This window comes from Bacillus rossius, chromosome 14, assembly GCF_032445375.1.
Source record: "Bacillus rossius redtenbacheri isolate Brsri chromosome 14, Brsri_v3, whole genome shotgun sequence".
In the NCBI taxonomy this organism is placed as follows: domain Eukaryota; kingdom Metazoa; phylum Arthropoda; class Insecta; order Phasmatodea; family Bacillidae; genus Bacillus; species Bacillus rossius.
In genome coordinates this window covers 41,249,800-41,266,860 of record NC_086341.1, presented here as the reverse complement: position 1 = coordinate 41,266,860, position 17,061 = coordinate 41,249,800, and the positions used below count along the sequence as shown (strand labels likewise).

General features: G+C 35.6%; 1 protein-coding gene across 1 annotated transcript; it reads right to left on the bottom strand.

Annotated features, from left to right (window-relative positions):
• Positions 1-973: 973 nt before the first annotated feature.
• LOC134538812 (chromatin complexes subunit BAP18) lies at positions 974-16,247 on the bottom strand. Its single transcript, XM_063380314.1, has 4 exons — positions 16,109-16,247; positions 12,159-12,250; positions 5,599-5,697; positions 974-2,379 (listed from the first exon to the last, which is right to left on the bottom strand). Exons 1-4 carry the CDS (start codon positions 16,124-16,126, stop codon positions 2,139-2,141), a joined length of 450 nt encoding a protein of 149 aa, XP_063236384.1. The 5' UTR covers positions 16,127-16,247; the 3' UTR covers positions 974-2,138.
• Positions 16,248-17,061: the final 814 nt, after the last annotated feature.

The following is a 17,061-nucleotide window of genomic DNA, read 5'->3' as shown; positions in this document are numbered from 1 at the left end:
CGTACGCGTACAGTATGACGTCGCGTAAATAATAATAAATAGAATATAAACAATTAATAGTTTTTGTTAACCAAGAAACAATTAAATCTCATTAGAGCTGATTTTTAATATTATCTCTTAAGATAACAAAAAAAACGTGAAAATATACGCGATTATAAAAACAAAAACATACATATTTCTAATTTGTAAAAAAATACTTTCTTACGTTGTTTCTGTTCCAATCTTAAACTTTGTCTACACACGGCAGACGGCACAGATAACTAACGGAAGTTAGATAAAAGAAAGAAAGGATGGGATTCTATTTTTAAAGCCACGCACTTAGGTGGCAACTGCACGGCTGAAGAATGTGACAGGCGTCAACGGCAAGATGTCTAATGGCGAGCGAGAGGGGTGGAGATAAAGCAGACAAATAACAAAAGCGCGCTTCAAGCGATCACGCCGTAAATTCCTCAAAAATACCTCGTTATAGCCGTGTTCTCGCTATTACCGTGCTCGCTATAACGAGATTCTACTGTATATGTATTCCTAATAATGCCACACTAACAACGATTAAATAAGGAGTTTGGGAAAAAAATTAGCATACAGTTGTTATCTAAAAACAAGGTACAAGATTCATAGATTACTGGATAATAAAAATAATCAAACAATGCAAAACAGAAAAAATTCTTAAGAGTGCATTCAGTTTATAAATTATCGGTGTTGTTCTGAATAACAATAATAAAAAAAAACATGAACAATGAATTCAAATTTCGGAACCAAACTTTCAAAAATAGCAGTGTGTCATTTAATAATAGTGTAAATCAGATTTTAGAAATAAATTCTTACGACCTTTAAAGTTGGCCGTCAGAAGATCTAAAGACCTCAATCTGTTATTCCTTAAATCAAATAAATACAAATAAGGCTCACAATATTACATAATGAAATATACCAATTATTTTTACTTAATAGTACAGGCATAATTATAAACTAAGAATTATGAACATAAAATTATTTATTCATCATATCAATATTTTTTTTGACAAAAATTTAAACATATAGAGAAAATATGTTTTTCACAGTTCGTAGGAGTCATAATTGATGCAAAATACAGTAAAAAAAAAAAAAAAAACCAGAAATATATGAAAAACAATAACAGATTGCTTAATATATAAACCACGTATGTTATATGTTGCAGAAAACAAATCATAATTTGATAATTTCTCATTAAATCCTTTGGCTTCATTCTTCATTACGAGTCCCACTTGCTGTTATCTATCGGCAACAAAATATTCACTATTTTCAAACACTCGCAGAACATACTTTTTGAATCGGCACACGCTCAAAGGACCTCGGGCACAAAAAAAAATGGCAAGGTGAGTTAAAGCATGCAAATCGCAAGTTAAAAGGACAGCTTCAACTATCCATGCTAAAAGGGATAGCTGATATCAGCTAGGGGAAATTCTTAACTATCGCCAAAAGGTTTGCTTAAGGGCCCCGCCTACCTGGGCACACATACGGTGTGCAGAGCTTCAGGAAAAAAAAAAAGTGATTTCAAAACTACTCAAGATATCCGAGTGGGGCCTATTTACGAATAGCATTCAAGAGTTCGCTGAGGGCCGAAAAGTACTATTAATTTCGGAATAAGTTTTCAAACTGTATTTTCAGAAGCGTAAAAATGGCTAAAACGAGTGTTTTCTGAGTAAATTTAGGCGTAAAAACACCGGTACAGATTCTTGAGAGCACTTAAGGGACTTGCATAACACCTTCATCTTCATTTCTCCGCCATATAATGTTACGGTCTCCGCTCATATGCACTGGGAGAAGACTGCGCGCCAGTCCAGAGGAGACACCGCGCTAGAAGCACCAGTGAGCGTCGCGCTTATCATCCCGCCTCACTGACGCACACACACACACACCTGACGAGGCGGGGGCCCTTTGAGAGACAGATTTATTTGTTTTATGTTTTATCAGAAGTTTGGTTGCTCGGACCGAGGGACATTTTTTTAAGCACGCGCCGATTCATTCGAGTGTTCCCCAACAAGCGGGGGAAGAGAAGGAATATCTCGGCATTCTGTGGGATTTTTCCGACTGTGACGGGGCTCGTGCGGGAAGCCGGGGACCTGACGACGGCCGGTCCGAGGAGCGGGGCGGCGCCCGGCTCACGAGGTCACCTCCTCCGTGGCCCCGTCGAACTCCAGCTTGACCTCCTCGGCCAGGCCCTCCACGTCCACCTCCGACTCGGCAGCGCTCATGCCGAGCATCACGTCTCCCGACTTGACCAGCGCGCCCGGGGGCTGGGCCGGCGCGGCGGCGGGGGGGGACTGCAGCGCCGGCGGCGAGCGCATCGGCACGCCCGCGTCCTCGAACGCCTTCTTCTTCAAGGTGGTGCGGATCTGCGACCTGCCAACCGCCCACAGCACTCATTCAACAAATTACACCACCAGCTCTGAAAAAAAAATACGGACCGATATAATCCATTTGAAAAGGAATCATTTCTTTATTTATCACACAAGGCTTTTTATAATGTAGATCAGCGGTTCCCAAACCTTTTCAATCTGGCGACCCACCTTTCCTTATAGGAATACCTCCACGGTCCATCGCTCCGTGGTGGAGTAAAAAAACATTATTTGTATCGTATCCCTTCCTTATGTATATAATTATTGCTTACATGTATATATGCTTCTTTTTTTTAAGATACCGATTGATCATTGATGAACAATTTGTGTTCTGATTTGAAAATGGTTGACAAAAATACACTAAGCACTCTGTAGCAAAACAGTTATTTATTTAACAATAGATGTGTGTTTGCACACAATTCAATTTGTTTCGATTTTTTCTTATCTTTTCTGGTGGTTTATTCAATGGTTTCTGATAGTTTTAGGTTTGAGACGCGACCCACCGTTTGGGAACCGCTGATATAGATGATTATGAACAGGAGGTAGCTTCGTAATTTTTTTTTATGTATGATTTTTCTTTTATATCTAATTTCTTTTATATATAATATATAATAGGTGCTTATTCATGGCAGAGCAGCTGTTATATTATTTTTTTTTTAATTTTGTAATACTTTTAATACTGTTCTTGTACCGGTTTGTGTGTTTGCATTTATGTTTATTTGTAATTTTTCTTTTGACATATTCTATACCATTGTATGGTCCATTGAATGAAATAAAAAATCAAATCAAATCAACCACACAGCACACTGCTCGTTCTAGCTCATCCGTGTGAACACTTGAACTCTGGCTCTGTTTCCTTCCAATCAAAACAGAGAGAGAGAAAAATGAAATCCTTTGCCACTCAGTGTCATTTTGGGGGAAAAAAAGGCGAAAAACTGGTTCAGTTGAAGTCGTCGGCTGAAATAACGACTGGAAGTCAATAATTACAAGATGTCCATATTAGATCCTTTATTTCCTGCAAAACTTATGTATGTATTTTTATGTAACTATATCTGCTGATTTGAAACTGTAAGTTAAAATATTTTTTTAAGGCCGATAATAGTACTTGGGACAAAAAAAAATACAATATTCAGACTGTTTACAGTATTATCAATTTTTGTACAATGACATAAATGTATTTTTTTATGAACAATTTTGGAATTTATTCTCTCTGTAATTTTTTTTATTTCTGTAAATTTTCTATTTTATTATTGATTTAACTTTGAAGGGCATTGAATGCATAGATTACTACTTATTCTGATCAGCACTGTACACTGCCAAACTTAAAATCTGCATTGAAGAAACGTTTAAAAGTTAAATATCAGGTACAAAATTCCAGAAAATTTACTAACATGTTAACAAAAAAATATATCCACCAAAACATTTATTTAGGTGGGGTGAGGTTGAAGGTAAATATACTCAAATTTTATTTCACCATTTTGTAGCAAATTTTGAGCTCTTTCTGTTGGTATCAAGCCCGAGATTGTAAAGATTTATACAAAAATGTTATAATAGGATTACTGAATTGATGTTTACAATTTTTTGTAATTCATTTTTTGCCCTTCTAACATAAATTGCACGTACTTATGGGCAATTAATTACATTTCACTAGTAATATTTGAAATCTAGGTAAAATTCTGAATAAGTATGATGAATTTCACGATTCTCTATTAATAACTGTAAGTACAAATGTTAGTTGAATCAAGATGTGTCACTCTTCTTCGGTTGTGGATTAAAAAAATTCCAACAGAAGGAAACTTAGAAGGGCTTTAAATTCCAAACTGGAGCCAATATTCCAAAAATGAAAAATATGGGTTCTTATATTTGTCTTAAGATACCATGTACCAAATTTCATCCAAATTTGAAATGGTGGGGTGGACACCCCTGGATGATCTGGCGTGGAATGCCCTTTTAACATTTGTACAGGCCACAAGAGAGTGCAGTGGAGGTCATCCAAGATTTGCGATTTCGGCTGATTGTGGTTTCTATGTGAAAAGAATGTGAAAAAACAAACTGTAACTAGCTCGAAAATGGAAACACTGTACTGAAATGAAAACCATGGGCGTCGCAACCGGAGGGGACGGGGGGGACACGTCCCCCCCCAATAATAAAAGTTTTCAATTTCGTCCCCTCCAATAATATATTTGGTTTCGTAGTTATATTAAAATATGATTTCTGTGATATAACCCATTATGTTGCGCATGGTGCATTTAGTCCAATCGTGGTAATGTGAGCACTGCGTTTTTACAAATTTGTTCTCTGAAAATATTTTTTATAAAAAAATAAATTATATATTGCAACCCACTATAATTAGAATATTTAGGAAAGAAAACTGCCTAAAAACCACCTTTTTGCACCTTCAAACCCCAAATTTTGTCGGGGGAGGACCCCCGGACCACCCGCTTTTTTTCCAGGGGATGGATATTCCTCAAACACTAAATCAATTGCAGTCCCCCCCAAAAAATATATCCTTGTGACGCCCATGATGAAAACTAACAGCAACGATAATCTCTGAGCGAGCCTAAAATAGCGGCAGCTGAGCAATCCAAAATCCACCCGAAAAAATCTGAATGCAAGGACCTGGAGTGGCGATGGATCACAGAATGTAGGCTACCCCACCAAAGAAGGCTGAGTTAACGACATTAAACCTTATTTTGGTTTTCCCTCTCATTGCTACCGAGGTCATCCGACAGACGCATGCATTACTAGTCGGTGAAGCCCGGGAAATACTTAACATAAGGAACCATCCCAATAATTGCCCCGTTTAAGTGATTCTGTGACTATGGAGAACTCAAACCAGAATGGTGCCAGGTTTCGAACCGGCGACCTCTGAACTATGAGGTCAGCGTTCACCATCACTCACTCTGTACGTGGAAGAAAGAGGGTAGGACAGAGACAGAGTGAATGAGGCGATCAAACGGTAGTCAAACGGAGCACTCGTGTTAAATCCACCTTCCTTCCCCCAAAACAAATCCCTTAACAAGTGCTCTATTTAAGTCATATGATTTTAAGCATTTCAGTGAACTACAATTTGCATTTTAAAAGATCAAAAAAAAGTTATCTCCAACACATTACATAAAAACATTTTTTTAATAAATTTTCAGCAGTAAAAGTATTTTCAAAATACGAAGTTCACCTACACAATTCCCCACACTGGTCCATGAAAACAAATTCTGGCACTTACACTGTTCTTGCTTTGATGCGTTCACTTAAATTCTTAAGATCATCTCCGAACCTATTCACCGACTGACGAAGCGACTCAATTTCTTCATCAGTCCATTTACTGCAGAGTAAAAAAAAAAAAAAAAAAGAGGAAAAAAATTATAATGATAATTTTGGAAAAGAACACTAATCCACTAATCAGCAACTATTTTGACATGGCCTATCGATGATAAAAAAATTAATAAGCTAAAGGTACCACTGACATACTAAGATGAGTTACCTAATCAAAATAGAAAATAAGGTAAATTACTTCCTATTTTGGTCTATTGTACAGTATTTTGACAGCTAATGCTTCTCAACTGTAAAAAAGCATTAACACATTTACCATTTACATACTAACACTATCAAATAAAAAATAATTATTGTTTGCATTATCCAGCTGTAGATTAGCACACTAGTCACACTGAAACATAATACTATTAGGTACTTGATGATACCGAGAATTTGTAAACTGTAGTAAGTATACTCACCAGAGTAGATACTGAACATCTCACTATTATTAGCCAGCCAATTCTAAACACAGTACAGTGCATATAGGTAACTACATGCATATTACAGGTTAGCATGTGTAATACAGAATGAACCACAGCATGACCTACAAAATAAGTAAAGGGAACTTTCTTCTCCTATACAATTTGACGCCTGTACGAAAAGGTAGCACGTGGGGAAAAAAAAAAAAATACTAACAACCCGAAAACAACAGGCAGTAACAGAAATTTTTTTTATCTGATTATAATACTGTTAAGAGGATGCTAGAGACGAAGCAGGCCAGTCAGCCCAGCTCATAGCTCCGAAGTTTCACATCATCATCATCATCATCATCACCATCAAGGCAGAGATTAGAAAAAGTTACAGATGGAGCATTAGCTCTGAGCACTGTGGCCAGCAGTTTGTTCACGTAAGAAGATGGCGGCCATTAGTTTATATAGTATGCAGAAATGTAGTTAACTACATGCTCTTGTACACAATCATTTTTCTCGAGTCAACAGTCTTTATTTTTTTAATGTCCATGCACTTTTCCACCACCATACATACATCACGTATGAGAAAATGTGATTTTCTTCGTGGAACAATATGGCGGCGACCTGCTTCCCCCTTATGTCCCCTGGCTTCAGGAGAGATACCTACAAACTGTTTATGCTCCAACTGTAACTTTCTCTAATCTCTGCATCTGGGTGCCACAATCCCCCCCCCCCCCCTCCAACCGCCTAATAAACACTCAAAGCTGCGGAACCATGGCGTCCTAGTTCAACCACTCCAAGCGGACGGGGTTTTGGGGGACGTGTCGAACCCTTGAGAGGGGCAGAGCGGCAGCACCACCGATCATTGGATTTCCGTGCAGCGGTAGGGAGAAGTTTGGGGCCTGCCACGGACTCCCCTCCACGGGTCGGCGTGCCGCGCCGAGTGGCCTGCCTTATCTCTAGCATCCTCATAACTCTTTACATGTTCATGTTCATACCGAACATGTAACGTGCAGCTGTCATGCTGGCTCATGCTGGGACAGACGTAACCCACGAGGAGGGGGGCAGAGGTTAAGTACATCCATTAAGCTGTTCTCAATAGTGTCTTTCTATAATTACCTCTACCATTATATATCAGCACAGTATTGGTTGTTTGAAATTGAATTTCAGAGCCAGATGAAAAAAAAAATTAGCCAGAACTTAGACATTTATTTAAATATCAATAATTACAGCAAATCAAAAGCAACATTTAGTTGTTAAAAATTCTTACCTGCTTGAAACCAGGTTACACAGCTATAAAGGGTTTATGTGAGTCATGTATCTTAGACTACTCTTTTCCCTGGCTCATGAAGGGTCAAGATACTGACTTCTAACGCTGTAGTCACTGGTTCTAATACCATCTCGAACACACATTATTTTTAAAATATTAAAGGCTTACTTTCACCGTATACTTAACCACTAACACCCATGTCTAGCTACAGTTGTTGTACTGGTGGAAGGAAGAAAAGAAGCATGAGATAGAAGAAACTCTGAGGCAGGCGGCAGGCATACACAGTGTGTGTAGATCAAGGTGTTTACATTGTAACAACCCAGGTTACTTACTACCTTCCCTACTTGTTAAATGGTTCAAATAACAATTTATATGTAATCTCATATTCAGAACTATGGTTAGATTTTCTGACATCATTTAAATAGTGGTTTGTTATTGTTTTCAAGAAGTATGTGTTTGCCATATGATTTATGATCAGAATTTACCTACATTATTTTATATTTTTTAAGGTGTTCTAACGATTTGTTTGCTTTATAGTGAATAAACCTTTGTATTTTATTTTTACTTGTCTGTTATTTGTGTAGTTGCATTTTTTAATTGCATTCACTTTTTTTCTCCCTTTATTCATAAATGAGCATTAGCATAATTTTCCATGGTAGTTTTTTTTTTGCCATGGTTCTTTGTTTGAGTGAGCAGATGCAATAGTTTGCCTGACACGTAATAATTAGAGAATAGTAAAGAGTTGGGTAACTGTAAAAAAGGATCTTAGATTTAGTCGGAGGGCTGTGACCATGAGCCATGATTCGCTGACATTTTTGTCTGCTATTTTTGTGATTGGTTAAATGTGATGTCACCAGACTCTGTGATTTTTTTCTGTCATTTTTCCAGTAAAGTTTTATTGCATACTGGTATGTTTTGCGTGAGGGCTGTGCTGTGATTGGTTGGTGAGGTATTGCATGTAGCCTCGTTTGTTACGTTGTTTGTTTTTGCCCCACGACTGGGCACCATGTTGTTACGTTGTATGTTTTTGCCCGGCTAACCACACATAGAAACGTAACAATACAAAACAAACAATGTTCCTGAGGTTCTGCTTTATTTGGAAATAAAAGAGTTTATTAAATTATCTTTGTTTATTTCTTTAAAAAAAATGTTTTTTCTCATCGTTACATGGCTTCAATACACAATTTTACAAATGAATTTAATTAGAAAAACTTCGTTACTTGTACAGTTTTTGTCTTTACTTATTCAAATTTTAACGACGTCTTTGAATTTTGATAGGATGAGGTCCAAATACATACCATACCAGACATTTTTCTGTTGATGGTCGTTGAGTCTTGTCGCTCACAAAAAAATAGAATTTATTACTGTCCCTTGGTTAGCGATGTAACTCAAGGTACGGTCGCGCACTGACCGAAGTCCCGCGAAGTTGGGCCGTTGCCGACGCCTAGGGCCTAAATTTCTAATACATTATTCCGGAAAAAAAAATGAACTTAGTTTAAAAAATTACGGCCTGGCCCCAGCCCCTAGGCGTTAAATTGTCCCTTAGTGCAACTCCATAATATTGTGCGAGTTGCCGACGACGCGACCGGACTGGACGACAATCGAGCGACAACTGAGTTGGTAGACGAGATTACCTCCCTTGTATAGGTGAAGACAAGGAAAGCAACCCCGTGGGCCAACCGACCAATCACAGTACAGCATTCATCAACATGCCCAAATAAGGAATTTCGGCCGAGCGCATCACACCACGCCAGGACTCGCCCTGATTGGCTGGCTAGTGGTAGCCTCCAGAGACCCTTCCAGACGGTCGCTACAGCTGTGCATACAACGTGACGCGTAAATCCCAAACACGCATTTACAAAGTGAAAAATAGCTTTCTGGCGCCAGAGTGTCGCGCCTGTCCGCTCTTCCTTCTGTACTTTCCAGACTATTCTCAAAATATTACACTAGCAATATCCAATAGAATATAAAATTACCCAAAAAATTCAAATACAATGTTAAAAATTTAGTAAACAAAGTTGAAATTCATATAAAAACTTTTGTTTAAAAATGATGTCCTGTAAAATTATAATATATACTGCTTTAATTACTGACATTAATTATCAAATGTCAACATTAATTATTATGAACTAGAGTTAACCCTCAAATTAATAATTAAGTATCTCAAGGAAATAAGTATTTTAAGGCTTTCCATGAAATTTAACCAAAGTAATTAATAACAATTCTTAACATATCTGAACTGTTTTCTATATCAACAAAAAAAATTATCCTTCACCTCAAACTTATTCTTAATATTATTATGACCCATTTTGCAATGCTACACGTTAGTCGTCACTTGGGCGTCTGCAAGAGTAGCTGTGTTGAGGGGCAGTTCGCCAAATTTAACATTTAATGTAGAGTTGAGAATAATTTCACTTCTGTGGTCTGGGCAGTGCTGACAAACATTGTTTCGGACATTTTTAACTAAGGCCCTGCCACACTGTCAAATATTTGTTTCCAATATACCTATTTGACAATATAGCTGGAGGGGAAGTATTGGTCGGAAAAGGCTTCCAATTTTCTCCATCAAATATAATGGGGCAGACCACCTCAAATATGTTTTAAATCATGTCACACTATCAAAGTTTATTTTTGGTCTGAGCTATCACAAACTTTTCAAATTTTTTTCTCAATTTTGATTTTGTTATTACATTTGTGAATTAATTTTTTTTTTGAATAAGAATAAATTAAATCATAATATTCATTACATAATAACATTAATTCTCAGAGATTTTATTTAAGTTTAAGAAAAAAATTCATTTTTACACATAAAATGTTTTTGCATACGACATTCATATTAAAATTATTTTTGGTTATTTAAATTTTTTAAACCCTTTAATTGGCCATGTGCTCTTCGCCATTTTAAAGAATCGCCAAGGCGGAAAAGGATGTAAATTCCGTTTTCGCCAGGCACGATTTTGATTGGCCGATCGCATTCAACATCCAACTTATTTTAGAAGCTGTCCTATATGCCAAATATCTGATGGAAACTCATGTCATCCAAATTGTCAAACAAACATGGCTGTGATAGCAATGTTTTCGGTGGTGTCATAACCTTCCAACTTTATTTGACACAGCATATTGGAACGTGTTGGAAGTAAAAATCTGAGTGTGACAGGGCCTTTAGACATTTTCGACCACAGGCGGCAGCCAGGCCCAGTTGGAGTCATTTTTGTGAATCGGTGGCCACGTCGAGCAGACAAAGGTCTGTCGGCCCTTCGTACCACGCACCGCACGTGATCACGGGATTTTCATTAATGAATTGTGAGTAAAGTATAATGCACAAGGGATGAACTGGTGTTTTTGAGAAGTTTTGTTTGTCTGAAAGTTTTTTTTGTTGTTTTCGGTGTGTAAATGCTACTCTGTCCAAAAATGGCAGCCGTGTTAATTGTTTGATAAGAAGAGAGAAATAATTAAACACACTTTATTTGTCAATTTTGCTTATTTATTCAAGGCAATCTTTGCAGTAAGCACAGACATAAATTCAAAAAGTTAAATTCTATGGAACCGATATAATTCTTGGTGCCCCGCAAAAACATTATTCAAGCTATTCTGTATATGTGCCATTCAAGCTGAAGCTAGCCGGTGAGGTCTGGGGTCGACAAACAGACCCTAAGTTACGATCATGGAGTCGCGGTTATACTGGCGAGTGTGGGTGTTATGCATTTTAATCAGCAACTTGTGTGATGTTTGTGTTCTGCATATGATTTTTACAAACATTAATTAAACAAAAGAACAGACCTGTGTATTAATTTGAAGTAAAATCTAATCTCTATAGTTTTTCGCCTGATTACAATCAATAAAACATCATTTCAAAGTTTGATAAAACAAATATAGCATTTTGAGTTTGGCATTGTTGGTTATGTAATGGTGCTAACTGTACATTGTGCAGGAAAGCATGTAAAGTTAATTATGCAAGTTATGTACCTATGTTTGTTGAACTGTGTTTTGATAGTAGGTACTGTGCGTTGTAATGTAGCTGTTATCTTGCCAAATAGACTGATGAGACCCAGGGAGCTGATCGGGGAAAGGCTGTTCCGCAGTTGAAGAAAGTAGAATAGACGGCCCGAGCAAGCCCCAAGAGGGGGGCGAAGCAAGGGGCAGACAGTTGCTGGGGAAAGGACGAGCAACAGCCCAATGGTGGCAAGACGAAGGAGGAGGCACCTCAATTTGCTCACATGGGCCCCGTTTCACGAAACTACAAGTCCGCAAGCTTCAAACTGCAAGTTACAAGTGAAAGAATCACAATTGTAAAACTTAACTGTTCCATAATAGAAAATTGTCAGAGTTATAAAAATTGGCACATTAATCAAACTTAATAACAAGTTTACAAGTCAGCTGAGATTGCTTCTGCTTGGAGGGAACTTCGCAACGAGACAGCAAATACTTCAATACCTACTTAAATATTAGCTTGAATAACCCGAAAATGTATTGCAAAGCTTCAGTGCTCCAAAAAATTACAGCACAAATCATATTGTTAGATGTATTTTAAGATGAAATCCCATGACAGGACCAAATTAATGTATGGATGTAAATTTAAAATTTTATCTTAGCCATGGCACTCATAGGTTAAAAAAAAAAAAAAAAAAACTGCGTGTAAAGAGCATAACTGATCATTTTCCTTTTTTTCCCCAGCACTTTGTTATTTTGCGCTGTGCGTAATGGACTGACATTCGTTCCCAACTGGTTGGCTGTCAGTTGGCACGACCGGCTGTGAGCGGAGTGGAGACTGACGCAGCAGGGCATACGTACCCGGCGGGGGACTCTGCCGTGGGGTGCAGCTGCATGGTCAGTGCTCCGAGGTTGGAGAACGCTTCCCCCGCCGCGGTGAATATCTCCCCCACCTGCCACACACAACCAGCCCCCCAGCCTGTTTGTTTATGATGTAGGTAGTCACAATACCGGTGATCAGGGGCGCAACAACTAAATTTCCAAAGGGGGGGCAATATACCTTTTTATAAAGAATCATCAATCCCCCCTATTGAAGTGGGGGGAACCCCCCGGGAAAATTTGTATTTCAAGGTGGAAAATGGTGCTATTTAAGCAGTTTTATTATCTAAAAATTGATTAAACGGTACTTTCTTTGACCCCGTTTGCCCCCACTTCAATGTTTCAGAGGGGGGGGGGGGGGGGCAAAATACCCTCCCCCCTGCTGTTGCGCCCCTGCCTGTGATTACTTAGTTCTACAAGACATTAGACAAGAGGCATAAGTGACTGACTCTGTAACACACACATATGTGTGTGTGTGTGTGTGTGTGTGTGTGTGTGCGTGTGTGTGTGTGTGTGTGTGTGGTATGATGAAAAACATTTCTCCACGATCAAGCCTTTGATCTCGATATCGCCATGTTGTGGATACCCTTACATTTAAAAAAAAATCGGAACGCAGACAATGCTGTAACAGTATAAAATTGACATTTGCATTACTTCATTATATTTATGAGAGACATTCTTGAATAGTATGAAATACATTTGAAGAAAAGACATCTGTTTTGATAAATGTTTTGTATTAGTGAAATATGGTTCTTGCAGCTTTTAAGTGAAGCATAACTAGACATTTATTTACAGATGGGATAAAGAAGGGACAAAATTTACTTTTTTTTTTTAATCACTAAATATATAGTTCTACAAATTATGGCATTTAATGAACTTTTTTTGGACATACAACACTGCAGTTTTGCAATGCAATGGTGTATGTCCAATAAACTGCATTACATTAAAATTCCCCACTGAATGAATATTTTAAAGAAAGTAACTTATGGCATGTCAAGAAGTAAAAAAAAAAATCTTTTCGGAAAACAGGTTCATAATCATAATCTTTATTGTCGTTAAACACAGAGTGCAATAGACATTGTCAAGTCAGAATACATAATATATAATATATAAGTTTACATTAGTAAATTAAAGAGAAAACAACTTAATTTTCTTATACCTTACTCAAACTTAATGTCATTAAAATTTAGATTGTTACATTCATCTAAAGAGTATAAAGGTTTAGCTATTAGCCATTTTTCTAGGCTTTGTTTAAACCTATCAATGGATATAGCCCTAGCACACAAAGGTAATCTATTAAAAAAATTTACAGTTACATTTTCAAAACCCATATGAGATTTACGCAATCGTTTATAACTAACATCAATAAGATATCTATTTCTGGTTTTATAATTATGTACATTATTTCTTAAAATCAAAGTTTGAAAATTACTTTTAACATACAATAAGCAGTGTAATATAAATATACAAGGTAATGTAAGTATTTTCAAATTTATAAAATGTTCTCTACATGATTGTCTTTCAGTGATTCCAGCGATAATTCTTATAGCTTTTTTTTGCCATATAAAAACTCTTTTGGCTCCGGGTGAATTGCCCCACAGTAAAATACCATATAATAAGTGTACATGAAAAAAGGCGTAGTATGAATTAATTACTAATTGTTGACTAGTACAATATTTCAACTTTCTAAGTAAATAAATTACTCTAGAAAGACGTTTACATAAAGCAGTTGTGTGTGAATCCCAATTTAATTTACTATCTAGATAAATACCTAAAAATTTAACAGTTTTAATGTCTAGAGAGGGTTTTAATGTAAAAGTTATAGCTTCTGTTTTATCATTATTTATAACTAACTTATTGGTTTTAAACCAGTAATAAAACTTTTCCATAGCTTGTTCAATTTTAGTTCTTAAAATATCAGGATCACTATCATAAGTTAAAAAAGTAGTATCATCAGCATATAAAATACATTTCCCATTAAACATATAATCAGGCAAGTCATTTATAAAAATTAAAAACAACAAGGGCCCAAGAACTGATCCTTGTGGTACACCATTTTTATTAGGCAATAGACCTGACTTTTTATCTTTTATTTTAACTGTTTGCATCCTGTTATCCAGATAGGATGACAATAACCTTAGTTCTAAGTGTTCTATTCAATAAAATTTAAGTTTTTCAATTAATATTTTATGATTTACTATATCAAAGGCCTTACTTAAATCTAAAAATATTGAAGATACATTAGTATTTGACTCAAATCCATCTAAAACATATTTTACAAGATTTTCAACCGCTTTACATGTAGACATACCATTTCTAAAACCAAACTGTGATAATGTAAAAAGATTGTTATTTTCAAAGTAATTCACTAATTGATCTTTCATAATACTTTCCACTATTTTAGATATGACAGGTACAAGCGATATAGGCCTATAATTATTAGGGTTCTTTTTATCACCTTTTTTATAAATGGGAATAGTCACAGCTATTTTTAAACAATTAGGAAAAATACCTTCCCGAAACATCCAGTTTATCAATAAAGTAATTGGAAATATTAAAACATCTTGTAGTTGCTTGATTAAATAATTTGAACAACCATAATAATCTTCAGAATGAGAATTACTCAATCTATTTATAATCTTGCTTACATCTTTTATTGTTACTGCAGACCATTTAAAGGTTTTTACACCAAGATTTATTTTTTTATAATTTAAAAGTTGTAAAACAAGATCTAAATTAACATCATTGTCATTAGGCCTAACACTTTCACACACATTTGTAAAATATAAATTAAAATCTGTAGCAGATATAGCAGTATCATTATCCCTAAGGTTATTATTGTTTATTTCTGCATTAATGACTCTCCAGGCTGACTTGCATTTATTTCTGGAATTGTTTATATAATCATCATTAGCTTTCTGTTTAGCTATCCTAATTTGGGTCTTATATTGAGATTTTAACTTATTATATGTAGATTTAAATTCATGGTTTGCTTTATATAATTCATGACATAAAATCACAAAAGTTCTCAATTTATGTAATTCAGGTGTAAACCATTTTCTTTTCAAAGGTGTATATCTTTTTCCATTTATACAATCTTTTTGTATATTAGAACAATTTTTATTAAATAAGAAAGTAAGTGTATCTAAAAAATTTTCAGTACCTATATTTATATTTTTTACATCATTAAAAATCTCAAGCCAATTTACTTTGGCCAGTTCCATTTTAAACATACAAATATTTAATTTATTAATATTTCTGTATAGCATTACATTGTTTTTATTCAAATTTGTAGATTTGACATAAGGTATATTTACTTCTTCTATTACATTAAGTTCTATCCTTATACCAGAATGATCAGATATATATGGATGAACCACTGCACAGTCTATTTCAATTAAATGATTATTTGATATTACATTATCCAAGCAGGACTTAAACCTTGTTGGCTCTTTGTTTAGACAATATAAATTTACGGAACGCAACATATTAAGAAATTCTAGAGTTTTAAAATCACTATTTCGAACGTCAATATTTATATCACCAGTTATAACAATATTATAATTTTTATATTTAGTTAAATTACCAAAAAATATTATCACACTATTTAACATATTCGTAAATTCCTCAATATTAGTATCAGGAGTCCTATAAACAGTAGCAATAATTAATTTTTCATTCAGCAAGGCAATACAAGTTACCTCAAACTGTTTTTCAATACAAAATTCACTTACATTAACCAACTCAATGGTTTTAAAACAATTTTCTTTAACCAAAATAGATACTCCTCCATGAGTGTTCATTGTAGATGCTGAATAATATATTTTTGTTGGTTGAAGAAGAAATGATAAATTTGTTTTAAACATGTAGTGTATTTAAACACACGCAGGTGCACTTACAGTAGTAACATATATCTACTTATGTAAACCTACCTTGCTAGCGGAATTCATTGCAACTTGATCTCACACATAAACTTTACTTATATCAAATATTTGCTCATATACTCTTACAAAAAACTAAGCAATTCTTGATACTTAAAAATAAGTACACATTTGAACACAAAGCGACGAATCATAGAGTAAATAAACGACGAATAACATAGGTTCAGGATTGCCAACGAGTTAATACGTTCATAGTAGAATTTTCCTATTGAAATTATATATAAAATATATAAATATATAAATATATAAATATATAAAATAGAAAACCAATAATTTGCCGCACTCTCCGAAGATTAAAATAATGTGTGGAATTATGTGCGGGTGTTGTCTCACCCTCGATGTCGTAGTATGTACTCCCATTTTTCTTGTAGCTAAGAAGAAGCCTGGTGAATTTAGGTTAGTGAACTCTCACACTCAGGTCACCAAGCAGATCATGTTCAATCAATTCCCCTTGTCCACAGTGGAAAGTGATCTTCAACTTCTGGGAAAGGCTCAGTTTTTTTTTTTTTTTTTTCGGGCCTAGACTTGAAGTCAGGTTTTCTCAATGCTTACAATATGTTCCTGCTTGGAGCCTCTTTAGGCTCTATAAACTTGTCTTGTGTTTTATATATTGTTGTAGGGTTTCTAAAGTTTCGTTGCGTTTTCAACTATGTGGTTGATATCATAGTGTACAGTGACACATGGGAGGCTCACCTGGAGCACTTAAAACAGGTTCTATATAGACTTATTGCAATTGTAATTACTTGATAATATCCACGAATGTAATTCAGATATGATACTGTCTCTCGTCCTGAGGTAACTCGTGGATACGGCTTGGGAGAAATCGTGTTCATCTGCTTGGTCATATATCTTTGGTTCAACAAGTTGAAGACTTCGGGTTGTGATTTACATGGTCAAACAGCATCTATGGTATGGAGGTAGGACATATCTTATTGGACATATCT

What these genes read in the sequence shown, in the direction of transcription:
- LOC134538812 (XM_063380314.1), bottom strand. An exon ending in ACGGCAGAGTCCCCCGCCGG is followed by an intron (nt 5,698 to 12,158) that starts GTACGTATGCCC and finishes TTTACTCTGCAG; the next exon opens with TAAATGGACTGATGAAGAAA. An exon ending in CGCATCAAAGCAAGAACAGT is followed by an intron (nt 2,380 to 5,598) that starts GTAAGTGCCAGA and finishes GGCGGTTGGCAG; the next exon opens with GTCGCAGATCCGCACCACCT.